Below are 25,167 nucleotides of genomic sequence, written 5' to 3'. Positions count from 1 at the left end.
GTCATCATCCTGTGTATCAACTAGCAATAGTTAACTCACTAGCACAAAAAGTGACATGACTGTGTTTTAGAGGTAAAAAACTTTATCTTTGCTGAGACTGTTTTATTTATTTCTGCAGAATTATGCGGCGAGCAAGAATCAACGTTAAGCCTAATTTCAGGCCTGGAAGTCGAAGTGGTTTGGCAGGAGAGCTGACCTCACAGGGTGCAGCAGATACTGACAGCACCCTGCCAACAGTCAAAGCTGAAAAACCAGCCATGCCTTCACCCTCTCCCCAGGTAAACCCACCTGTGGAAGAGACTCCCCAAGCTTTAGGTGTTAAAAATGATCCACAGTCACCTTTGGCCAAGTCCTCACCTAATCAGTAAGTATTTCCTCTCTGGCATTGACAGTTTTGCCTGTACTGTTGTTTTCAGTAATAGAGTTTATGGGGTTACTGTGATCCCACATTCTCCACTGGTGTTCCAGTTGTTGTTTAATAAAATGGGGAAACATTGAGCACTTGATTTAAAGTGTTTTCTTTGCGCTGAATGTAGGCATGGTGGAGCACCCTCTAGTGGCAGGAGCACTCCTGATGCAGTTCCTCAGAGAAGAATGAGGCTCTCAGCCACTCCAAAACTTTCCAGACCACGAGTCACTTCTGTACCTCGCCCGGCTGCCAGAACACCTAGCTTGGCAGTGCCAACATTGCCCAGTGATGGACCTGGGCTTGATTCTACTCATGAGACTACAGCTTTGGACTCAAGGAACTCTGACAATCTGTCCGACTCTGGGATACCTTACTCCACGTTGCCCACAAAAGTAGCCATGACGTTGTCCACATCATATCCACCGTTGTCCCCATGTGTGCCTTCCACATCTGGCCTCCAGAAGCCTTTCGTTCATGATGAGAAGTCAGTGGAGGACTCCCCACCGTCTCCTCCGCCGGGCCACCTGCCTCAGCAACCTCCACAGGAGCAAGGAGCCCATCAGTGCTCCACACAGGTGTCAGGTGTGCCCTCGGTGTATGCAAAGTCCACCTGTTTTGATATGCCAGGTTCTCCTAAGGAGACAGACAAGGAAAGGATCCTGAAGGCCCTCAAGCTGAAGGAACTCATGAAGATCGAAAAGAGGAGAGATATTGAGGTGAAAGTCAGTGTGATGTTTTGTCCTGTTTGTCATCAAAGACACTGGGCTTATTTCTTCATTTGGAAAGTTTCTAACAAAAAACTTTATACAAAACATATTTTGTTAACGCATTGATGAATTTTTCATTCACTTTGGAGACTGCTTTTTGTAGAAAAAAAGAAATGGTGCATTAATATAAGCAATTAGAGTATCTGTGCTCTAGTAGTCTGTGCTTTTGTTTATAGATTATTTTTTTCATGTGTAGAGGGCCAAGAAATCAGTTAGACAAAAGAGAGAATATGCAGCCCTGGACCACAGTAAGATGACCATGAGGGATCTAATCTACTACCTGCCCAATACAAGCCCAATGAAGTAGGTGTCATTTTAGTCTTCCTTTGACAACCAGGCCCAAAAAAAAAAGTATCTCAAAATGTGCTCCTTTTAAAGCATTCTATTTTTTTTTTTTTCATTTTACAAGGACTGTTTATAAAAGAAATCTTTGTTTTGCATGATTTTGTGCATGAATAAATGCATGTGGTACATAAATCTACACTCTGGTCTGTCTGGACTCCTTAACAGGTCTTCCATGGTGCGTGAGGAGGACCAAGCCGAAGTTACTGTTCCACCGTTGCCAAAGTAATCTTAGCTCCGATTCTTCTTTTTCCAGTATTTATCCCCTTCTTTTGTAGTTTCTTTGATCTCCTCCCTTGTGCAGCAGCTATGTATTGCAGTGTAAAGGCCTTTAGATATGTTTCCCCACTCAAATTGAGTACTGGAGTGTAATGGTAATCACAGAATGTGCTATATGCAAGATGTGCTACTGTTTCAATCAAGACTTCTAGTCTCTGACAGTGTTCTCATACTGTCAGGAATGATCAGGTGAAAAAAAAAAAATCAGGTGAAGCATAAAGCCTAGTGGTTACCTTTCATTTTACAAGTGGGAAGCTTTAAAAATGTGCCCCCTTTAGAGTGGTTTAAAATGTAAAGTGGTTGAGAAGCGACAGCTTTTCTTGGAACTGATGATGCCACATTCCTGTTCATTGTGTAAGAATGTATTCATAAGCCAGTTCCTGGGCAAATGACCAATTTCTTGTCAGGGTGCCAGAGAAAACCCAGGAGACAGATGAGGAAGAGGCAGAGTCTGAAAATGAGGGAATGTTGATGCCAAAGGTCAGAGTGGCAGAGGATGGCTCAATCATTCTGGATGAAGACAGGTGGCGTTACTCCCACCTACAAGTGCATTTGTGGTGTTCCTGGATCAGGAATGGGTTGTTCTCAAGAGAAGCACACTCACCTATTTTGTGTTTGTTTTAGCTTGACAGTGCGAGTTCAGAGGACCTCTGATACCGTAGTGGTGGAGAGCTCAAATCCCCTCTTCGAACGAGGATCAACTACGTCTTACACAAGCTTCAGAAATTGGAACTACGTGAAAAGCTGGTCAGTTAGAGGTAACTGAGCTCCGATGCCCTTTGCCTTTTCATGGCATTTCTGTACTGTTTAAATTGTCACTGTTTTCTGATATTAAATATCATAAATTGCCTATGAATTCAATTCTGGTTCTGCTTATAGTTAAAAGAAATGTCTACATTTAATATGCGCATAGTTATTGGTCATGGAGAAATTTTTGGGTGTGTCTAGCTCAGTGGTTCAGGTACTTGACTAGTCATCAGAAGGTTGCCAGTTCAAGCCCCATCAATGCCAAGTTGCCACTGTTGGGCCCCTGAACAAGGCCCTGAACCCTCAGCTTCTCAAGTTGTGTTAAATCAGAATTGTAAGTTGCTTTGAATAAAAGCATTAACTAAATAATGTAAATGTTTCTTCCAGAGACAGACATGTTTTTTCTGGCCATCAGCATGGTGGGCACAGATTTCTCTCTGATTGCTCAGCTGTTACCACACCGTAGCCGTTCTGAGATTAAGGTGGTCCCTTTTTGTTTCTAATTCTATAATTTATATTGGTAACTAATCATGGTACAGTTAATGAATGATTGATATTTTGTCTTTTTTTTTTTTTTATCTTTATAATTAAGCCATCCAGAATAAAACAATGGTGTAATACCTTCATGATATATGGCATGATTTAATTTGTGCGCATTTAACTTGATTATAGAACAAATTTAAAAGAGAGGAGAGGGCAAGTGCATGGAGAATTGACAAAGCTTTCAGTGAGTTGTACTTTTTTCCATAAATGGAAGTAAAATTAAACTGGTTTTGATCATTTTCGTGGAATACAGTGTAATGCAGCAAAACAAGATTTTGAAATATTCAAAATTCTTCAATATGTAATTTTCACATAATGTGATCATTTTACATGAACATTTTACAGTGCTAACACTACACCTCTTGTTGCTGTCCTTCAAGGAAATAAGCGACCATATGACAAGGAGTTCTTTAGCTTTCTGCTGGAGAGGGTTTTGGCCAAAGATAAAGAAAAAGGAAAATCTATCAAATTAGTAATGACCCAATCCAGAAAAGCAGGGAAAACCAGAGGTAACAGTGCAAAGTTTTGGCATAAGTAATAATAAATATGCCATGTAAAAGCCCATTGGGCCAGAGACTCTAAAAGCTTTTAATGTTTTAGTTCTCAAAGTAACATGGGCTCCTTTTTTAACACCTTTCCAAATGATCCAGCAGGTAAAAAAGGAAAAAAATCTGTTTGTGAAGAAGAATGCCATGGTGATGAGGAAGATCAACACTTTGAGATGGAGGATGGTGGACAGGTCTATGCAGAAAAGGAGAATGAAAACCTCTCTAATGTTAATGAAACGGATACTGCCCCAGCTAAAAGGAAGCGAAAACGTCCAAGGCAAGTTAACGAAGCTAAGGATGCCGAGGACTTATCTGAGGAGCAAGTCCAAAGGAAAAAAAGGAAACGTAGCAAAACGACCCCAAAAGGTAACTTTTTAAATTACTATTTATCCGTGCATTTAAAATAGCAATATCAAAAGTCTGCCATGAAAGAATACAAAGTGAAAAATGTATATGAAATGCAGAAATCTATAAATTAATTATTTGTCGTTTCAGGGATTAGTTCACCACACGATGGTGAAGATGAGAGTGGCATTTTCAACATGGCGGATGACGCTGTGAATGCCAATAAGGAAGATGAGCTTGGGTCAAATGCTCCCACACGGAAAAAGAAGCACAAAACCTCAAGAAAAGGTGGCAAGGAGGGAGAGGTTGAAAAGCCAGCTGAAGGAAGAAAGGGCAGTTGGAGCAGAAAGTCACTCAAAGGTTCCAGTTAACATTTGATTTGAGTTGACATTTACTGATATTTAACACTTACTACCTCATTAACATTTGATGACATTTAGCATTTACTAACTAATATAACTCATGTTTGTTCTCCTGAGGAAGCTCAGGTGCCTGCCATAGCAGATGTTTTTAATGATTGCTCAACATAGTGTTCACTTTTGGGTCAGCTCGGAAAAAAAAGAAAGAGAGTAATGTGTATTAAAAGTGTTTTCCTTATGTATCATGAAATTCAGTTAGCGATGACCATGAGTCCGTTAACACTAATGAAAGTGGCATCACTGATGATCACTCTGTGGCCACTATGAAGACATGTAAACGTTCCAAAAAAGGTGACCTTAAAACAGGTGGATCTACCAAAGGGAAAAAGAGCACAAAGCGAGAGGTGCCGAAAGGTAATAACTTTTTGTTTCATCAGATATCATTAATTACCCTTTTGTTTTGAGCTCATTCAATTAATTATTTTCTCTTCAGGCACAATGAATGAGGAAACTGAAGAAAATGGAGAGGCTTCAACAATGGGGCCTTCAGAGGCTGATAAGTAATGGTTTTTAGCTTCCAAAAGGGTTTATCTGCACATCTAAGTGTTCTTTCTTATGCAATGAATCACTGCTTCTTATGCTGCAACTGGACAGGAATGGCACGCTGGTCCCTGCTCATGCTGTGGATGTACCCCAACAAAAGTCTGTCAGGGTCGCTCAGAAGCCCAAGCCCTACCTGGGCAGAAGAGGATGCAAGAGAAGCATTGAACCTGAAACTACTAATGAGCCTGATGACATTCAAGTGAGTCAAATTGAGAACATTGATAACCACTGTAAAAGTAAATATTGATGAGATCTAGAGCAAGATCAAGTGCTGTTGTCGTGGCTTGATTTTCAATTTATGTAGTGCTGTGGAGGAGAATACCCCCATCATTAGCACTAGTTTTTTGGTCTTTATTAAGTTTTTTTTATTTATTTAGGTAGCGATTAGTCCTATGGAGAAGGGACAGCTCCAGAAAGAAGCAGAGAATGTGATGGAAAGGACTCCCCCAAGGTAAGTAATTTTAATTATATCCCTTTTTGTTTGTTTGCTTGCTGTTGTTTTCAACATTTTGACTGCTCTGTATGTTCTTCCTGTGCAAATATTACAGGGAAAAAAACCTACATAGCCCTTCTAAGCTCCATTCCATAAGTAAAGAATCAGAGCCTCCTGGGAATTCACCTGCTTCTCCATCTATTAGTGAGAGCTCCTCTAGCAAGCAGATGAAGATGCAAAGGTCAGATAGAGCAAAGCGCAATCTGACTTTTGGTGGGCAAAAGGGGAGGAGAAAAGGAATGATGGACCACGAGGAATCTGAGCATGATCCAGCCTCTGAGGATAAGGAGAGCCCCAAAAAGCAGATAGTCACTCAGGAATCAGAAGACTCCGACATGGATAACACCTTGGATGAGGTAAAATAAATCAGAGCACGATCAGCGTTGTCTGGTCCTGGAATTCATCTCAGCCGGCCTTGACTGACTGGATCTGATGTGTTGGATTATGGTTGAAAGTAAGCTCTGCAGGCAGCAGATTAGTAGATATAAGTACTGAAAGCTGTTTTAGTGTAGTAGCTGACTATCCTCTGTTCTCTTTCAGAAGCTTGGGGACTTCTCATACCTACATGCTTTAAACAGTAAGTTCAGCTCAGTATAAACGACTGTTCGTGTGGTCATTCTTGTACTGCTCCTAAAAATATTATTCTCACCTAAAGGTCCAATGTTCCAAAGAAGACCATTGGTGATGTTATCTCGTGAAGAAGTAGACATGTTCCTCAGTGATCAGGAGCAAACAGCTGCTAAACAACCATCGCCATTACCATCACCATCATCATCGCCACAGATGAGTCCTCTAGATTTATCACTCAACACAGAGCTCTCATTTCAACTCAGCAACCTTATGGAAGAGAATGTGGAAGTTGGTCAAGATGAGTGTGTGGTTGGAGGACCTCCAGACATTGATTCACAAAGTGCTGTTCTTGAGAGTCACTGGGAAGATCTGGAGATGATGGAGTCTGCATCGGTAAGCAGAGATGTTTGGGCTTCATTTGTACTGACCTAAAGGAATAACCATGAAAAACAGTGTTTTACTTATTTTCCATATTACACATTCTTTTGTTAGGGTCAGTCTGATCCATCAAGCACAAGACACTTTTCTACCACCTTAAATTCAGACAGTAAGATATGAAGCAATATTTTTATAGTTTGTTTTACATGTTGATGATTTGATCTTGGTATGCAAGTTCTTATATCTTTTCACAGTGAACGATAAGCCAGAGGTGAACAAGGTAGAAACTTTGTGCCCCTTGGAGAAGCCTGAACCACTGTTCCAGTCCAAGACAGATAAAGGTAAGACCATAAAATAATTAAAACTCCAAGCATCCAAATTTGTATTCTTGACCCAGAAGGGGGGAAAAAAAAGATTTGATTCTTACAGATGTCTCAACAGAAAATGATCTTCAGGCTTCTGCATCTTTGGCTTCCTTAGAGGATGTGGCTTCTGAGGATCTTGCCTGCACAAAACCTAATGCACATGGGTCCCATAAAAGAACTGCCATTATGTTGCTTGAGTCTTATGGCACTTCCTTGGCAACCCAAGATGCTACAGAGGTAAACAAGACATCTGTGCTTGCACTGGTGCAATCGTCGGTGCTGCCACAGGAGTCTTGCTCTGGAGTCTTGGAGGGATCTCGGGCGTCTGTAGTGGCAGCACCACAAACTTGGGACAGACCACAGGGGTCTGTATCGATAACCACAGAAATCAAAGAGAACATGCAAGAGTCTCTTTCAGAACCTGCTGAAGTCGTGGAAAGATCACAGGAGTCTGTAGTGACGGCACTAGAAGTTAAAGAGGGAACCCAGGGGTCTGTCATGACGACCCCAGAAATAAAGCTGAGATCAGAGGGGTCATTGGTGTCCACACCAGTGGTCAAAGAGGACTCTCAGGAAGATGTTGAAGTGGCAACACCAGACATTAATGAGAGATCACAAGTGTTGATACCAGAAATCAATAAGTACTCGCAAGGGTCACTGCGAGAACCTGCTGAAGTCTCCGAGAGATCACAGGAGACTGTTGTGCCAACACCAGAAATTATGGAAGGATTTCAGAGGTCTCAATTGATGAGCACTGAAATCAAAGAGGATTCAGAAAGGTCATTGCTAGAAACCTGTGAAGTCCTTGAAAGGTCACAGGAGTCTGTAGTAACAACACTAGAAATTAAGGAGGGCTCAGAGGATGCCTTTTTGGCAACCCCAGAAATTAAAGCATCTCAAGAGTCTCGTGGGTCTCTGCTGGAACCCTCTGAAGTCTCACCGATGTCTCAGGAGTTTGCATTGTTAAACCCAAAAATAAAGCAGATGCCAGAGGGGTTAGTCATGACTACAGCAATAATCAAGGCACACTCTCTAGAAGAAGAGGAACATGCTATTCAACCCAGGTATGTAATGAAAAATAAAAATGTGACTAGGAAATGTGTAAGCTATTTTTTGTCCTGACTATCTATTTCTCATCTTATTAGCAGCACAAAATTATCCTCTGGTACCTCCATTTCTTGTGAACATGGTGTCATCCTAAAGAGGAGAAGCAGGTTCCTGAAGCCTAAACCTAACTTGAATTTGGCATCCAGAGTCATGAACTGTTCTCCAAAACAAAAAAGCATAGAGCCTAACACAAGTAAGCTCCATGCAATAACATGTGCTGACCCATAAACTAACATTGCACTGCCTTGTATTAATGATCAGTGGTTGTTTTCTGTCTTGTTTATTCCAGCTGTCTCTTCTGAGAAGCTTTTACTTCAGAGTTCTGCTGTTGACCAGCTCTGTGACTTAGATTTTGCCAAGGAGAACATCTCCAAAAAGAAGGGGATATATCTGAGTTCTGTGCATCATGCAGAATCTAAACCATCAAAAGGTTCCCACGCATCAACTTATTACTCCATTCCAGCCTTAACTTCAAAGATTCCAGTCTGTCTGTTCTTCCCTGGAATATAAACTGTTGATTGGTATCTGGAGAATATATTTTGTTTGTTTGTTTTCTTTACCATATATTAAAATCAAGGCAAGGTTTGTTTGTTTTTTTTTCTTTTTCTCATCTTGCTTATACTGCCAGTTCCTAGTGGTGCATCTGTAACAGTACTGGAGCAGGAGCAGAAGATCACTACAGTAACTTTGAATGAAGTCAGTGCTCCAGTGCTACAGATGGCTTCTGACCAAACTAAAAGCAGTTGTGATGTGGTCATGTATGTATCCAGTTCTCATTAGTTGGTTTTTTTTAAAAAAAAGAAAGGAAGAAACTGCTAACATATTAGAAGTGAGTATTAATTTCAATCAACAATTTAAAAGCCAGAGACTTTCTATAAGATCTTTTAATTCCTCTATAGGACACCAAATTGCCAGTCTGTAGCAGATCTCCAGAAGACTGATACTTCACGTGTTTCGCCTCTTCCCTCACAAACGGGACAGATGACAGAAACATGTCACGTAAGTAAGATGCTAGAGAAGTACAGTGTTTCAATTTAGATCCAGTGAACATCACAAAATGCCATGAGGGATAGTTTCTGTTTAAATTTTTTAATTATTAATTATATTAATAATTATATTAATTAATTATTTTAAGGTTGCATGTGCCCCTGCAAAGGTCATCCATTCAGCTGGAGGTGAGCCTGTTTAACAAGACTAACGTTGCATTACGTTAGAGGCAAATTTAAAATGGTGACATCATAATTACTTCTTCTCTCCTGTCCAATTGCCACCATCTTCACACAGATGGCCAAAGTAATGAGGAACCCACCTTCATCTTGACACTCTATGAGATTCCTGTCACCCAAGCAGATTTGGCCTTCGCTAGTAATGACTCTGCAATGACCTCTGACTTATACCCTGTTGAAGTCCCATCTCCACCAGTGTCTTCCGCTTTACCATCTACACCATACTGTCCTAGGTAACACTTGCTTCTATAGTAGTTTCAGATAGGATTAAGCATGTAAATTGTTACTTGTGTTATGTTAAACCAAAGCATATTTTATAGAATAATTTTATACAGGTTTCTTTGGCTTTTCTAGTATATTTCTGCCTATGAAAATCGAAGAGACTGAAAAAGAGTGTGTGGGCATATCACAAAATGAGTTATCTGACTCCTTGGGAATGCTCACTGAAGATATTGGAGAAAATGTCACATTGGGCCTGACAACCACATTGAAGAGAGGTGCTGAGTTCAGTGAAGAGACTCCAGAAACAGAAGGGAGCCTTTCCCCAGAGGTCATCAAAGTATGTCAGGTTGTTGTTGTTGTTGTTGTTGTTGTTGTTGTTGTTGTTGTTGTTTGTCATGTCCGTGCATAGGTTGTGCCTAATAAACATGTCTGAGTCTGATTAAATGCTTTGAAAGGAAAAGGAGTCAGCAGATACTCCCAGGCCACTGAATACTCACTCACAAGAAAAATCAAATATATCATCAATGTTGGAAGAAAAACCAGCACCCAGTAAGTAGAAAGCCTGAAGAAATTTCTTTAAATTTCCTTCAATGTACAGTTGTGTGCATATTGAAATACTGGTGATCTCAATTGGCATGTTGTAATGCTTAATTATCTCCATCCTCAACAATAGACATTTGTATTTTTAAATACATGATAAAAGTACACAATATTCAAACAAAACATGTGAGTTCATTGTAATAGACAAGTGACCAACAGTGCTTGACCCTCCTTGCCATCGTTCTGGTTTTTTATATTTAAACTGCTGGATCATGCTGTCATATTAAAGGATAAGGCACTTTCTCCCAAGCTCTTGGAAACCATCTCTAAAATATTTTGCCTGAACCCAGTTTTTTTTTCCTCAATTAAAACAGGCTTTGGATTTTAATGGGAATCCGGAAACATTGTTTCTATTAGAAGTTCTTTAAAATCGGGATTTGAGTTTTTAAGTACTTGACTTGACTTACAGTTACTAACACACAATTTGACTCCTGAATTTTAGAGCAGGTCATGAAGGTTGACTATCAAGGCATGCCACAAGCAACTCATCAAACCATAACACACCAAGCAAAAGACAAGTATAAAGAGGGTTCTGCAAAGCAAGAAGCAGAAGATATCAGGTCTGTTCCCGATTTAAAGCCCCAAAGTCCCTGTGCTGACAGTGTCCAGAACTTAAAGATCTTAAATCCAAGTATAAGTATCATATCACACTCATTACATCAATATGAGCTGTTACAATAACCCTTTGTCTTTTAGTGTTAAGTCTTCGCCCCAGGACACTGAAAAATGTGAAGGTATATCTCACGTTGTGTTGGCTGATGTCTTGATGCCGGTCTCGGAAGATTATGTAAGCAAGGAGAGTGCAATGCCTGAAGAAATTAACATTCACAGAGAAGGCTGCTCTTCAGCTGTTCATGCAAAGACACAAGAGATTCCTTCTGAAGAGCTAAAAAAGGTACATGTTCATAGATAAAAAAATGTTTGGTCACATTTGCATACTGTGTGTGTTTTGCAATTTACAGAAAGTTATTTTACAATGAACTACTGACTGCTATATACTGTTTGCTACAGGTAAAACATCCTACAGCTGTATCCAGTCCATTGTTTAGTATAATGGAGGATTCGAAGTGCAAGCAGTCATTGTCAGAGGAGAAAAAGGCACCTGCCAAAAGGAAAGGTAGACAATCTAATTTTATGCTTTTGTACTGATTGAGAAATTATAAATTTTTATATATATATAAATTCAAAAAGTAAAAAATAAATGTATATAATTTATTTATTTTTTACTTTTTGAATTAATTTATTTACTTTTTTTTGTCTTCTGTTATGTTCCTCTTATGTTGTTATTATTCATTTTATGTTGGCATAATTTTCTCTGATTTCTGTCAGAAGGAAAGCTGGAACCTAAACTAATAAAAAGATCATGGGTTACAAATGACTCCATGAAAACTGATCAGCCTGTTACGGAGAAGAATCAGTCAAACATTTCACAGGCTGTTTTGCCATCACAGCAAACCATGGTACCTCAGGCAAAGGAAGATTGCAGTCTTATTTCAACAAGGCTTGAAACTGAAGGTGTCCCACGTATGCCCAAATTGGAGGATAAAACAAAAGGCAAAGAAAATTTAGTATCTGATCCCCCTCAAGGAGACGTCTTGCAGCAAAAACGCCAGATTACACAATGCTCTGTTAGCCTCTTGAAGAGGTAAAAGACCACTTGCAAGTAAATAACAAATTATTTGTTTTACATGTCTTCCGATTGTTACCAGGGTAATTTTGTATCTTTTAGTCCCAACCCGCAACACAAGGACTCTGAAGAGGATAAAGATTATGCAGGTGTTTCTCATGTGGTAAAACGCACTTCTGATGTGATGCAATATATCACTACTGAGGGGACAGCACCTGTAAGTTCACCTAAGAACAAAGGACTCCTCTAGAAAACCGAGAAAAGCTCTCTGCTGAATAAACCAAGCACCAATGTTTCATATGTATACAGGACAAAAAGATGACAGGCACGCCAAGCCCAGATGATGATTCTCATAAGAAGGCAATTGACACAATATTGGCTTCCCAAGAAATTAAAATGCTTGTTGGGAAAGGTGGGAAAATGGTGCTTTTGTCACTTGAAAAAAAGCATTTAAAATTTGACTGTGTAATTGTTAATTACATTTTTTTTTTTACTTTTTCAATATTTTGTATATGTTGCAAGCTGAAAGTGAAGCCCAAATGTCTTCTAAAAACATTTGCTTTAAGATGAATCCTCAGAAATGTCTCAGAGTGACATGGAGCCCATTCATTCAGAACTGGCCCCAATGATCTTGCCATCACCTTGGCAATCAAAAATACATGAAGTTGATAATGTGCCAAATGAGACTGCAACCAAGCTCCTATCAGAAGATTTTGCAATAAAAGAGGATATGAATTCAAGGTCAAAGGACAAAGAAAGGTAAGTAACAGTAGCTCATAAAGGAGATGATTTCCATCAGTGTAATGATGACCTCAAGGTAAAAGATAATCAAAAACCTAAAACTGTTTTAAGACCAATTACACAATTACTAAGGTTTGCTTAATTATTTTTGTCCTGAAGTTCTGGCTCTGTGGACTTAAATGAGGCTGAGGAAGAACGTGAGGGTGTTTCTCACATGGTTTTGGCTGATGTTTTTGTTCCTGTCTCGGAGGAGATGGGAGAAGATTTAAGTGAGGACTGGCAACTACCATTTGTGAGCAGTCCTACTAGAGAGGAGGTCAGTCATTCAAAGATGCAGGAGAATCATTTTAGAATTGAAGGCAAGGTATGGTTTTGTGTGACTTATTGTTCCCTTGGGAGTTAGTCCATAGTGTTTGTGTCTTAGTTTCTATTTCAGTTGCATGATCAAGACTAAACAAAATGTTTCCTACAGGTGGAAAAGGCTAAAGATTTATCCACAGCATTTGCTGAAACCATGAAGCAGAATTATTCATCCTCAAAGGAGAGTAAAGCACTTGCCAGAAGAACGGGTAGTCAAATATTTGGTTTCAGAGTTCCTTTTTTGTTTTTTTGTTTTTTTTGTAAATTAATTAATTAATTTTTTTATTTTCAGTCAGTGATGCTAGTTCTCTCTTGTTTCCACCACAAGGCAAGCAGCGGGTGAAGAGGGCAAGTGCTAAAAATTACCCCTCAAAAACAGCTGAGAATATCACGGAGCAGAGCCAGCCAATGTCACAAGCTGTCTCAGCAACATCCCATCCAACTGTGGTACCTCACAGCAATAAAGATTCTCATGATCCTTCCACAAAGCTGAAAAAAACAGATATTTTATATGTCCCTAAAGTAGAACCGGGTTCAATAGCCAAACAGAGGTCAAATTTGGCAGACGGAGAAGAGGAGTTGAGGAGAAAGCATGCTATCATGCCATGTACAGTTAGGCTATCAAAATGGTAAGAAAAAGAATTTTACATTTTACCAAGCCATTTTGTTTATTGTTAAACATCCCATGCAGATCATCATTTCTTTGTTGGTTGTCTGGTAGTCTTGATGCCCAGCTCCAGGAGCAAAGACCCCAGAAAGCAAAGGATGATCTTGAGAAAGGGTCAAATGAGTCTTTAAACAAAGTTCAAACAGCAACCACCTCATATAGTCCTAAAGTGGAATTAAGCTTGGAGGGCAAGGGTGATTCAGTGGTGACATCTCATAAAGGAGTGTGCTCACAAGGATACCCAGAAGCCAAGCTAAGCGCAAAGACTATATGGTAGGCTGTTTGCCATTCTGATTTCATTGTTATGTCTTGTTTTTTTTCTCTCTCAAGAACTACTTTGCAACTTGGTGGCTCTTCTTTGTTTCATTGCATAGTACTGACTCTCTGTTTGTGGACTTCGAAGAGACTGGGCCAGAGAAGAACTGTGTTGCTCATATGGTCTCTGAGGAGTTAAGAGAAAATGTAAGCAATGACTTACAGATATACATACAGATGAAAGCCACTTAGCTAGTGTTCCAAAGAGACTGGACAAGACACAGAAAAATAAGATATACATTTTGTCTTGTGTGATTTTTGTGCTAAATTAACTTTTCTTGTATTTTTTATGTAAACAATTATAGAATTTATGAATTAATTTTCTAAAGAAAATTAATTAACTTTTTTTTAAAAATAACTTTTCCTCATTGCTGCAGAAGTTAAAAAAGGCAGCAATTTCTAGCCCAGTCCAAACTGCATCAGAGGATTCAAGGGAGAGATCAATAATTGAAGAGGGAATATTAAAGGAGCCGCCAGTATTGGTAGGGAAAAACAGTCCTGCAAAAGTGAAAGGTAAAAAAAATATACAGTGGAATAAAACACTGTATGGCTTTGTTGGCATATGGCTTTATGTTGGTGCAATGCCTGGTTAAATTGTGATGTGGTATTTTCTTTGATTTCACTCTCAAGCAAATCTAAAGCTTCCATTTGCAAAACGACTGGACAAAAAAAATGAATCCTCCAACACCAATCCACCATTTTTAGAAAACAGGGATTTAAACCCAACCAGAACTGTTTCAAGAATGCGTCAGCTACCCATAACTGTTTGGGCAAAGAAAATGTCCATACAGCCAGCAGCAGAGCTGAAAGCAGAAGATCTCTCCAAGATGTCCAAAATGAAATCAAACTTTAAAGTCAAGGAAAGTTTGCCTTTGTTCTCAAATAAAAGTGAAGGTGTTGAAGTTGGGCACCAGAGCACCAACCTTACTTCATGGTAAGAAACCTTTTATTTTAACCACTATGTGAAAGGTAAAGGTTAATGGTAAACGATGTGACCATTTGTCATGACTTTACTGTTGTCAAGTTCCAAAGTGCAGCCCCGAGACTTGAAGGAGACTGAGCAGGCTCATGAAAGAGTTTCTCTCATTACTGAAGTGAGTAGAGTCTGTAATGAAACACATGAAGCCGGTTTAACAGCTCACTTATTTTGAAAAGTCTTCCAGTTTCCAAACAGTATTTTTATAGAGTTTTTCAGCATTAAAGAGATGGGTGATTGAGTACATCTCTTATAGATGGAAACAACAGGAGATATTCCCACAATGTCAGAAATTAACAAGGAGTCCAGTGAGGGACCATCAGGATCACATGTAAAGACATTACCTGCTAGACGTAGAGGTGAGGCAGAGGCAACTTTCTGATTATTATTATTATTATTTTATATATATATATATATATATATATATATATATATAATATATATATATATATATATATATAATTATTATTATTATTTTTTTTTAATCCTATTTAATATCCTTTAATAAAGGATTAAAGGGAGTTAAGACACAACTAAGAAGCCTAAAATTGTCTAAAACTGCCTCACCAACAAAGTTGTGTAATCCCAGTTTGTCTTATTCGGTATAGGATAATGTTCTCTTTCAATCAATCTAGCAACCCAGTTTACATAATGCTTCCTCTGATTTCTCAAAAGCTAAGATACGAGTGAAGCCTACACTGTTCAAAAGGACCTGCACTAAAGATGAAGATACCTCCTCAAAAACTGGTCAAACACTCTCAACTCAGTTCACATCAAGACCCCAGCATGATCAGGCAGCCAAAATAAAGGAAGAGTCTGAACAAACAACTAACCAGCACACTCGACATTTGTCTGATATATCCCAAATTGAGAAAATAAACTCAGAGCCTATGGAAAGCTCTTCCCTGCTGAGTGATTCATGGTTGCCCAAGTCCCCAGCACTCTCACCAAGGGTCGTTCTCTCCCGTGTAGCAGTACAGATTGGGGAAACTGGTTCCTCCTCCTGCACCCCTGCTTCTTCTCCAGTCAAAGTCTCAACCAGCACATACCAACCCATGACTCCTCCACAGGTAGATATTAGGGTTGGTGCTGGTCATAGACACTTGTTCTATGCCAAAACATGAACTGCCTTGTACTGTAAAACACTGAAACTTTCAAATGTTCATCCATATTTTCTTTCTCCAAATCGTAGTGGATGCCGTCTTGTGTTGGTCCACCTCTACAAAGTAACTCTCCCACCTCTCCCGTTCCCAGTGAAAATACTGAAGATGAACCAGCCAGAGTTTCTCAGTTCTTCATCCATGACATCTTCACTGAAATTGTAGATGCAGATTGACTTCCTTTCATAACCAAAGTCTCTAGGCTGTGTTGTCATGGCTGCTGTATTAATTAGCTGCCCGTGATGGAGAGTAACCAGTACAAGCATGTTTATTCTAAGGGTCAGGTGTTCTATTCTTACTTAGAATTTGCAATGGTGCAATACAACTTTGGTGCTTGATTTATCTGTAATTTAGCTCTTAAGTTGCATGTAACTGATCAATTCTACCCGAGTATTACTGTTGCCTTATAGTATTAAAGCTATAGAGACCAAATTTTACCCAGAGCTGCACTAAGAAACTGTCTGTCTTCTATGGATTCAAATGCTTTAAAGTATAATGGCTATTTTGGGAATGATTGTTACTGAGCCGATTTTCCTTTTTTGTGTGTGTGTTTGTGTGTGCGCGCAATTTTCTGAACTTGGTGTTGATTTGACAAGTAATATATATTTTTATTTAAGGTGCATTCCTTGTTGCCTTTGTTTAATCATAAGTAATAAATAATCACTTACTCCTGTTTATTAAATTAAATAACTAGATGTTAGTCCTGATGCCTTATTCTTCTCTTATGAAGGTTTGTCGATGACCAACGCATTTTTGCTGCTGATTAGGCTTATTAGTAAGATGCTGATTACTAAGATTTATCATGTTTTTTTTTTATTTAAACAATTACATTTGCGTGCACTTTTAAAGAAACTTGTGTGCTAATTGTGTCTTTTAAACAAATCGGAATAATTTGACCTTGCTTGTTAAACACTAGATTTCCATGCTGTTATTAGAATAGAACCTTTAACTATAACTCATACCAATAACTATTTTTATTATAGATGTGCTCCTGTGGTGCAGTAGAGCGTGGATATGATACTCAACACTGAATAAGAGCGGTTTATATAGCTGTCAGTGTTCTGCTAAATGCTGTATTGATCAGTGGCCTTCTACAGTATTGAAGAGGGTTGTTCCTTTTTGCAGTTTTCATTCGCTGGAATCTGTGGAGGAGGGGCATCAATACGATTACCACGTCAAATGAGTAGCAACATTTTTTTTCTTTCTAAGCTGCTATTCTGATGCAATATTTATAGTAAAACCATGATTCTGCAAACTCTGCGACCGGCTGTGTTATTTATTCGTAGCAGGAGCGCATTAACGAGACTTTACCACGCGGATAAAGTTGCAACGCTAGGCTCCCAACCCGACGTACAGTCGCCGGTTTATCGGGTAGGCCAAGAACGAAAGCCGCAGGTTGTAGTTGAAACATTTGCCTGAAAACAGCAAGCCCGCAGTGAATGACATACACACTCTGATGCTAATGTGAATGATTTTGGAAATGTCGCTAACCAGCTAGCTAACTACCATTGTGAGGTTCTGAAAACAAGGCATAACCAAGTTGTAACTCATTATAGTTATAGCTAGCGTTAGCTAAGCTAGTTAATTGCCTAGCATGTAGGTTAATATTCTCATTTTCATGCAAGTACTTTAGTGGTTAATATACGAGGGTGTGTTGTGTATGTGAACGCATACAGGTAGCTAGCTATCAAGGACCGCTCGCTAGCTGACTAACTTCAATTGTCACAACAGGAAAACTATGAACGTATGCAAGCACTAGTCAAGGAGCTGAAAAACAGAGCGGATAGGATAAAGCTCGGTAAGCAAATTACTACTTTTATTTTAACTTTTTCGATATAGCTGATGAACAATCACTGAATCCTTAGTATCTGAATAACCAGACCAATACGTTTAATTTGGCTCGCGTTTGTCGGTGACCTTAGCTATTAGCTACAATGTTAACATGTTTATACAATAATTGTATTTAAACAGGCGGAGGAGAGAAGGCGAGGACACTACACACATCCAGAGGGAAGCTTTTGCCTCGGGAACGTATTGATCGGCTATTAGATCCAGGGTAAACACTGGAAAATATCAGATCAACTTGCACACAAATATCTAAGCTTATTTGTTAATCTGTATTGCAATAAATAAATAAAATGCATTATGTCTCTGGTTGCAGCTCTCCCTTTTTGGAGTTCTCCCAGTTTGCTGCTTATGAACTGTATGGTAATGAAGAGGTTCCTGCTGGAGGCATCATAACTGGCATTGGCAGGGTGTCTGGGTGAGGATGAGTGACAGTATGTGTACATGTAGAACTCCTGTAATGCACATAATTTAATAGTTAAATAAGTCCAGCTCACCCTTTTGACTTTTATTTAACAATTTTTCCTGTATGTCCACCTATTACAGGGTGGAATGTGTCATCGTTGCAAACGATGCCACTGTCAAAGGGGGCACTTATTATCCTGCTACTGTAAAGAAGCACCTGCGTGCTCAAGAGATTGCACAGCAGAACCATTTGCCATGCATATACCTGGGTGAGTCAGATATGTATGTATATATAACCTTTTCATCAGTATGAAAGAAGTGTTTAGATCCTCACACCCTAATCATGTATTATGTTTTATCTCCAGTGGACTCTGGAGGGGCCAACCTGCCCAGGCAGGCTAATGTGTTCCCTGATAGAGATCACTTTGGTCGTATCTTCTTCAACCAGGCACGTCTGTCATCAGAGGGCATTGCACAGGTACTCCAAGCAAAAAATGCTAAAGCATTTGCTGTACTGTATCACACCTGAGCTGTTCTTGAAAAAGGTCTTCCTGTCACAGTTTACTTTAAAATCGTTTGGCTGATTGACACTTTCTGCATAGATGATTTGTCTTCATAAAAAGATGCCAAACCGATTGGTCTCATGTGTTTCAGATCGCTGTAGTGATGGGCTCTTGTACAGCAGGGGGCGCCTATGTGCCTGCTATGGCTGATGAGAGTATAATTGTGCGCAAACAAGGGACCATTTTTCTTGGTGGACCCCCACTGGTATGTTGACGTATGGAGAGAAGAGTTTAAGAACCTTAGTCCTTTGTTTTTAGCTCCTCTGAAAAGGGTTAACCAAAATGCTTATCACTTTGAGGAACAGTATTATATGCTTATGGAATTGTAGAATGATTTAAATGCAGGTAAAGTCTCTGTTTGACTGAACTTTGCTGTGTGTGTGTGTGTGTGTGTGTGTGTGTGTGTGTGTGTGTGTGTGTGTAGGTAAAAGCTGCCACAGGTGAGGAGGTGTCTGCTGAAGACCTTGGTGGTGCTGACCTTCACTGCAGGTTGACATTATAAATATTTTTACCTCCATTCTTGTTAAATTATAATAGTAGTGTATATTTATTTCAAATTTATATTTGCCTTTTTAAATGTTAATTCCAGATAAACACACTTTCCCTACAGAAAGTCTGGGGTAACTGATCACTATGCTTTAGATGACGATCATGCTCTTCACCTGGCAAGAAAAGCTGTGCGGAATCTGAACTACACTAAGAAATTAAATGTAAGTGTGTTACCAGTGTGTGCTGTCGTGTTGTAGAATTTTCTGGCAATGGTCACCATTCTTTTATTTTCCATGTTTCCAGGTTACTGTGGAACCTCCAGAGGCCCCTTTGTTTCCAGGAGATGAGCTGTATGGCATTGTGGGAGACAACTTGAAAAGAACTTTTGACATAAAAGAGGTTTTGTATTTGGTTGTTTTAATTATTCAGTACATTCAAGTCTTATTTACCAATTGATCTTAAGGCAATGATTTAGTACATATAATTAATTGCAGGTAATTGCCCGTATTGTTGATGGTAGTAAGTTTGATGAATTCAAGGCTTTCTACGGGGACACACTGGTAACAGGTACATGACCTTGCATAACATGAAGGTCCACTATAAATTAGCCATTACATTTCAGTGGTGTTGCTCATACCAGTTTAGTTTTTTTACTCATTGTCTGTCTTTGCTTGTTTACAGGTTTCTCACGGATATTTGGCTACCCAGTCGGAATCATTGGCAATAATGGAGTCCTCTTTTCAGAATCAGCAAAGAAAGTGAGTGTTGTATTGCTTATTTGACAGGGGTTTCAATTTCTTTCTCAGCAAGCTATACAAGATTAGTATATTCACTTTAGCAACATGACTTGAGTATTAGAATTTTGACTCTTTAAAATGGTGTGTGGGTTTATCCCTCTCATTTTTCAGGGAACTCATTTTATTGAGCTGTGTTGTCAAAGAAACATCCCATTGATCTTCCTTCAAAACATCACAGGTAAGCAGACGCAAGCCTGCGGTTACTAGTCATGCTTCTGTTATACATCTGGTGTGTTTTAAAACAGATTTATATATGCTTAGCTGCCATGTGCTCTGACTCTCAGGGTTCATGGTGGGGAGAGAGTACGAGGCCGGGGGTATCGCTAAAGACGGGGCGAAGATGGTGACAGCTGTGGCCTGTGCCAATGTGCCCAAGATCACTGTAATCCTCGGAGGATCCTATGGGGCTGGGAACTATGGCATGTGTGGCAGGGCATACAGGTGCTTCATACTCACTCAAGAATTGTTGACTTGCTTATAGTCATCTTGTACAACAAAGCATAAAGCTCCTAACTCTTAGATTTGGAGAAAGAATTGTTGGATGAAATCTCCCAGTAACCTTGAAGTCTTTCTTCTTTTGTACATGGACAGTCCAGATTACCATATATTTAGTCATCTTTTTTTTGTTTTTTTTGCCTCTTTGGTAGTCCCCGATTCCTTTACATGTGGCCTAACTCGCGTATCTCTGTGATGGGAGGAGAACAAGCAGCAAATGTGCTGGCCACTATTACAAAAGACCAGAAGGCCAGGGAAGGGAAAGAGGTAAGGATCACCTCTGTCCATTTCCAACTGCAAGAAAGCGTTTGTTTTATACGAAGATGGTGCCCCAAGAGGCAGCCACAGTGTTTTGGTGTCTTGCGTGTTTGTTTACTTGTTATTCTTGCACTTGGCATCATAATTCAGCTTGCTCTCAGCCAGAACAAGCTCCTATACATCATTGGCTTGATATTGCACGTATACCCTCGTATACCCACAACAAAGTGAAGTGGGAGATGAGGCCGCGCACGCCAACTTCAGGGACGCGGCTTTGAGCCAGTACTACCCAGAATACTCCTCTCCTCTCAGCAAAAACATTGACAAACTAAGACTGCTGGTAAGAACAGAAATTCCACGACATCTGCTTTCTGCTCCATCGAGACGTGGTTAAGCAATACTACTCCCAACGCTGCGGTCGAGCTTCCCGGCTTTCCTCTGTACGGAACAGACCGCGACCCCGCTCTCATTCACAAAACCAAAGGCGGAAGAGTTTGTTTCTATATTAATCACAGATGGTGCAGTTCTAGCCTGAATGTGCTCTCTGGAACTGGAAACACATCAAATGCAAGCCACTCTATTCAACCTGCAAATTTAATTCTATAAAACTCATTGGGGTCTGTGTTCCTCCACTGGCACAAGCCAGCTCAGCTCAACAGCAACTGACTGACCAGATTATACAAATTGAACAAGGTCACTCTGACTCTCCTGTCATCATCGTGGGAGGCTTCATCCACACCAACCCGAGTGCCGAATTACCGAAATACAAACAAAAGGGCATGCACAAGTATGCACTGAACAAAGCCATAAAGTCTGCCAAATACAAGGAAACAGCTGGAGCAGCAGTTCTCCTCAAATAACTGTTCCTCCACCTGGAAAGGACTTCACAGTTAACTACAAGCATAAAGCAGATGCCTTGCTCCCAAACCAGCTCAACTTTTTTTACTCAAGATTTAAATGACAAAGCACATCTCTTTCCTCCCCCAGTCTAACTTCAGTCTGCCTGCTATTCACTGTTTGCAGTCTCTTCACACTTCTCCCCCAACAGATCAATATGCTACAATACCTACAGCCCCTGCCCTATCACTGAACAGCAAGTCAGCTGTGTTCTCAAGAAGCAGTAGATCGGGAAAGCAGCTGGACCTTATGTGTCTCACCTACAACTCTCTGAACAACTTTCCCCCATCTTCACTGACGTCTCTAACCAAGTCACAAAAAACTGGAGATAATCACAAACTTCAAGAAGAAACCCACCTCTCTGCTGCCACTGGAAATCCACAGTTCCACAGTTAGCAGAGATGAGTCCTACAAATTCATGAGCACCATTCAGCAAGATCTCAAATAGGACAAACACAGCACTGCAGTGATGAAGCAGGGCTTGTACTTCCTGCATTAACTCAAGAGCTTTGGGCTGCCTGGTTCTGTTTTATACTGCCATAATCGAATCCGTCCTCACATCCTCCATCTCTGTCTGGTTCAGCTCTCAGACCCAGTGCAAACCGCAAGGAATGGTGCAAGGTGCAGAGAAAATCATTGGATGTCGGCTCCCTGCCCTCGAAGACCTACGCAGCTAGAACAAGGAAGAGGGCAGGGAAGATCATGGTGGACCCCTCACACCCTGGTCACTCGTTCTTCCAGTGGTTTCCATCACAGGGGTGACCAAGAGTAAGAGGCCTAAAGACTTGGACCAACTGCCACCTCCAAGGCGTTTTTCCCCAGGCCATCTACCTCCTAGACAAAGACTCCCCTCATGTCCCTCTGGTTTAAATGACTGATATGCCCTTTACTACATGCATCGTAGTGTACTCAATGATTCAATACACCATAACTCAATCCTTTTGATTAAGATCCACTTTTTCCTACTGGAGTCAGCAGACATATGCACTTTAATTCATTGCAGTATACACACACTACAAATATATTTTCATTCACATTTGTATTACTGCTGAATTCTCTTATCTGTACATACTGTATATATGTAACTGAGTACTTGGACTCCTCTGTATTCATCTTACACTGCACACACTTTGCTTGCTGCTGTTTGCACACGTTTATTTATTTTTTATCTTTTACATATAGTGTATATAACTTTTATGTATAGTCATGTGCATATAGGGTGAATATAGATTATTTTTACAAATAGTTTATGTAAACTTACTCTTTATCCTATTGTACTTAATATCCTACTGAATTGTCTCAACACCTGCACCAAGAGAAATTCCTTGTACATTTTGTACTTTAAAGATTAAACGTTAAAGATTCTGATTTAGATTTTTTTTAAGCTTTCTTTTTTTGCAACATTTCCTAATGCCATTGTTACTCTAGTTCACAGCAGAACAGGAAGCAGCTATGAAGGAGCCCATTATTAGACGGTTTGAGGAGGAGGGAAGCCCGTATTACTCCAGTGCCAGGTAACCGCTGAAATATAGAAGGCATCAGATACTGGAGCAGATGAAACTTATTTCTGTACCTAGTTATTTTCCTTTTTGTCACATCACTTGCTAAACGTCTTTTGAAGTCTTTCACAGTCTTCTGTTTTGAAATATGCTGTGCTAGTAGAAAATGCATTGCAAAATTGACCATAGTATATTGCTGTGCACCAAGAGAATCTGCTCAGAACTGATGGCTGATGCCATCTTTGTATGAAAGTTTTAATCATGCAGTGCTCTGTCACTTAATATTAAGCTTACATTCCCATTATTTGGAAATGTTTTCTATGTTGTTGGATCACACGTTCTCCTTAAACAGGTTATGGGATGATGGAATTATCGATCCTGCTGACACACGCCTTGTCCTGGGTCTCAGCCTGAGCGCTGCTCTCAACGCCCCTACCCAGAAGACTCAATTTGGGGTCTTCAGAATGTGATCCTACATAGTACCATTCTGCCAGTTCTTGGGAATTACATTTTTGGGGGGGGACAAGGGAGATGGATGGAATAGCAATCTCTTACCTTATAAAAAGTTACAAGTTTTGTCTTTGTACCTGTTTTGTCAAGCTGTGAAATGATTTAAAGTATTAGTTTCATAAGTGTTAGGTTTTTGAGCATTATGGAAATCAGTTTAAATGGTGAATCTGTTTTGATTAACCAACTGCACCATTTACACCATTAAAGAATGTCCACATGTTCTGTAGACAACATTCGCGTCCTTCAGTATAATTACATCAGAACACATTTCTTGATTTTATCTAAATAATTCAGGCTTTGACTTGGTAAAATGGGCTGTTCAGTAATTACATTTTTCTTTCCTGACACAGTAAGACTTTAATTTTGTCATACCTGGTATTTAAAATAGCTGCACTAATATAAGGAAAACCCTCTTTTTAATGTTTCTTGGATTAATTTAGTCTAGTATTGGACTAAAGTCATAGGTCTGCTAAGTGAGCTACTTTATCAGATTCTCTGTTTTAAGAATGGATCCTTGGATTTAGTTTAACTACCAAACTCAATGTTCCCAGACCTAAAAATAAAAGCAAGTAACACCTTGTGTTCTAAAACATTCTTTATTTAGTACAAAACATCGTGATTGATATTTATGGAAATTAGTGTGCTTTTCAGTATTTACACATCTGTTCAGATGGGGAAACTTTTATGCCTGTATTCCTATTTTGTGCACCGACACAAAATGATCATATCCAGAAAGGATGAGAAACCGCAAGTGTGTCGCATGAGAGCCATCAAGCTGCAGAAAACAAACAATTTAAATGTTTGCGTTTCACATTCAGTTTAGCTTTAGTGTAAAGGAAAGCAAAGAAAAAAAAACTCACAGATACATCATTCGTTTGTAGACTGCTCTCTGTATGCTCAAACTCTGAAATAGAAAAAAAAACAACGTAACGCTAGCCAAGCAGTTTAGACTAAATGATTATGGTGCTCATGTATATGCGCATACCTTTTTCAGCTATGACTTCAAATTTATCAGCTTCTTCTACTGTGCTTTTCTCTATTCTTAGCTGTTTTACTGTAAGAACATTTAGGCTGTTAGTGATGACGTTAGCCATGTATATACATACAACGCGCTATTCTAAAGTATAGTAGCGCACTATAAAAGCTATAACAGACTTCCATTGCAAGAAGAAAAATGCGGTAAACGTCGTCAGAAAGTAGCGTTTTACTTACTATTAAAACTGTGCATGGAGATAAGCGATACTTTCATATTATCTGGAAATCGAATCATGAATTCCTGAGGAAACATGCCCGTGGACAGCCAGAACGTCTCCGTTTTTCTGTGGAGAAAGCACATAGGTTAGGATACTGCTGTTTGACACAAACAGACCAAATAACCATTATCTATCGCTAGCTAGCCAACAAGTTTCTGACGTCGTACACAAGCATACACATATTCCTAGCAGCTCTCACCCGTCAATGATGTTTTCTGGTGGGTGGTTTTCATCGCTAGACGTAGCCAACACAACCTGGGCGCCAAATGAGTTTAGTGCAGTATTTATCATTATGAATTAGCTAACCTAGTTAACTGTTACAAAATGAACTTAAACTGAATTTAAACTGATTACCTGACAAAACAAGTGCGTGCGTTGCCAAGCTCCCAGGCAATTTTGTCTCATAT

At 39.6% G+C, this 25,167-nt stretch overlaps 3 protein-coding genes across 3 annotated transcripts; 2 read left to right on the top strand and 1 right to left on the bottom strand.

Moving 5' to 3' along the window:
- The first annotated feature begins 122 nt into the window (after positions 1-122).
- LOC113586240 lies at positions 123-16,492 on the top strand. The gene is made up of 40 exons (XM_027024242.2): positions 123-364; positions 537-1,125; positions 1,373-1,479; positions 1,687-1,743; positions 2,205-2,321; positions 2,422-2,555; positions 2,932-3,026; positions 3,217-3,271; positions 3,468-3,596; positions 3,741-4,001; positions 4,131-4,329; positions 4,994-5,141; positions 5,320-5,393; positions 5,491-5,791; positions 5,976-6,012; positions 6,091-6,398; positions 7,037-7,812; positions 7,894-8,048; positions 8,145-8,285; positions 8,484-8,613; positions 8,755-8,854; positions 8,991-9,030; positions 9,140-9,314; positions 9,436-9,640; positions 10,351-10,463; positions 10,600-10,798; positions 10,915-11,020; positions 11,236-11,457; positions 12,097-12,289; positions 12,431-12,587; positions 12,744-12,840; positions 12,960-13,260; positions 13,353-13,571; positions 13,673-13,760; positions 13,991-14,126; positions 14,244-14,547; positions 14,638-14,707; positions 14,846-14,948; positions 15,265-15,659; positions 15,782-16,492. The coding sequence occupies exons 1-40, from the start codon at positions 123-125 to the stop codon at positions 15,923-15,925; spliced, it is 7,422 nt and encodes a 2,473-aa protein (XP_026880043.2). The 3' UTR covers positions 15,926-16,492.
- Positions 16,493-16,877: 385 nt separating this feature from the next.
- On the top strand, positions 16,878-24,087 carry mccc2 (methylcrotonoyl-CoA carboxylase 2 (beta)). The gene is made up of 17 exons (XM_027024245.2): positions 16,878-17,120; positions 17,481-17,547; positions 17,721-17,805; positions 17,911-18,012; positions 18,141-18,268; positions 18,365-18,477; positions 18,654-18,767; positions 18,987-19,051; positions 19,173-19,272; positions 19,355-19,450; positions 19,546-19,618; positions 19,733-19,809; positions 19,960-20,026; positions 20,133-20,289; positions 20,496-20,610; positions 22,927-23,012; positions 23,350-24,087. The coding sequence occupies exons 1-17, from the start codon at positions 16,992-16,994 to the stop codon at positions 23,465-23,467; spliced, it is 1,692 nt and encodes a 563-aa protein (XP_026880046.2). The 5' UTR covers positions 16,878-16,991; the 3' UTR covers positions 23,468-24,087.
- Positions 24,085-25,166, bottom strand: hspb11 (heat shock protein family B (small) member 11). Its single transcript, XM_027024249.2, has 5 exons — positions 24,960-25,166; positions 24,720-24,826; positions 24,493-24,561; positions 24,368-24,411; positions 24,085-24,282 (listed from the first exon to the last, which is right to left on the bottom strand). Exons 1-5 carry the CDS (start codon positions 25,049-25,051, stop codon positions 24,190-24,192), a joined length of 405 nt encoding a protein of 134 aa, XP_026880050.2. The 5' UTR covers positions 25,052-25,166; the 3' UTR covers positions 24,085-24,189.
- Between the last annotated feature and the right edge of the window lies 1 nt (position 25,167).

Source organism: Electrophorus electricus, chromosome 9 (assembly GCF_013358815.1).
Source record: "Electrophorus electricus isolate fEleEle1 chromosome 9, fEleEle1.pri, whole genome shotgun sequence".
NCBI lineage: Eukaryota > Metazoa > Chordata > Actinopteri > Gymnotiformes > Gymnotidae > Electrophorus > Electrophorus electricus.
Note: the sequence above shows the minus strand (reverse complement) of the source record. Positions and strands in the feature narration are given on the sequence as shown.

Excerpts from the sequence above, each read along its gene's own strand:
- LOC113586240 (XM_027024242.2), top strand. The coding sequence starts at position 123 with ATGCGGCGAGCAAGAATCAACGTTAAGCCTAATTTCAGGCCTGGAAGT. Across the intron at positions 11,458-12,096 it reads ATTGGAGGATAAAACAAAAG|ATGAATCCTCAGAAATGTCT; the intron begins GCAAAGAAAATT and ends ATTTGCTTTAAG. Across the intron at positions 12,588-12,743 it reads GCAGTCCTACTAGAGAGGAG|GTGGAAAAGGCTAAAGATTT; the intron begins GTCAGTCATTCA and ends TGTTTCCTACAG.
- hspb11 (XM_027024249.2), bottom strand. The coding sequence starts at position 25,051 with ATGATAAATACTGCACTAAACTCATTTGGCGCCCAGGTTGTGTTGGCT. Across the intron at positions 24,562-24,719 it reads CTCCATGCACAGTTTTAATA|TAAAACAGCTAAGAATAGAG; the intron begins GTAAGTAAAACG and ends ATGTTCTTACAG. Across the intron at positions 24,412-24,492 it reads TGAAGTCATAGCTGAAAAAG|AGTTTGAGCATACAGAGAGC; the intron begins GTATGCGCATAT and ends TTTCTATTTCAG.
- mccc2 (XM_027024245.2), top strand. The coding sequence starts at position 16,992 with ATGATTCTGCAAACTCTGCGACCGGCTGTGTTATTTATTCGTAGCAGG. Across the intron at positions 18,269-18,364 it reads TTTGCCATGCATATACCTGG|TGGACTCTGGAGGGGCCAAC; the intron begins GTGAGTCAGATA and ends TTTTATCTCCAG. Across the intron at positions 19,619-19,732 it reads CGGGGACACACTGGTAACAG|GTTTCTCACGGATATTTGGC; the intron begins GTACATGACCTT and ends GCTTGTTTACAG.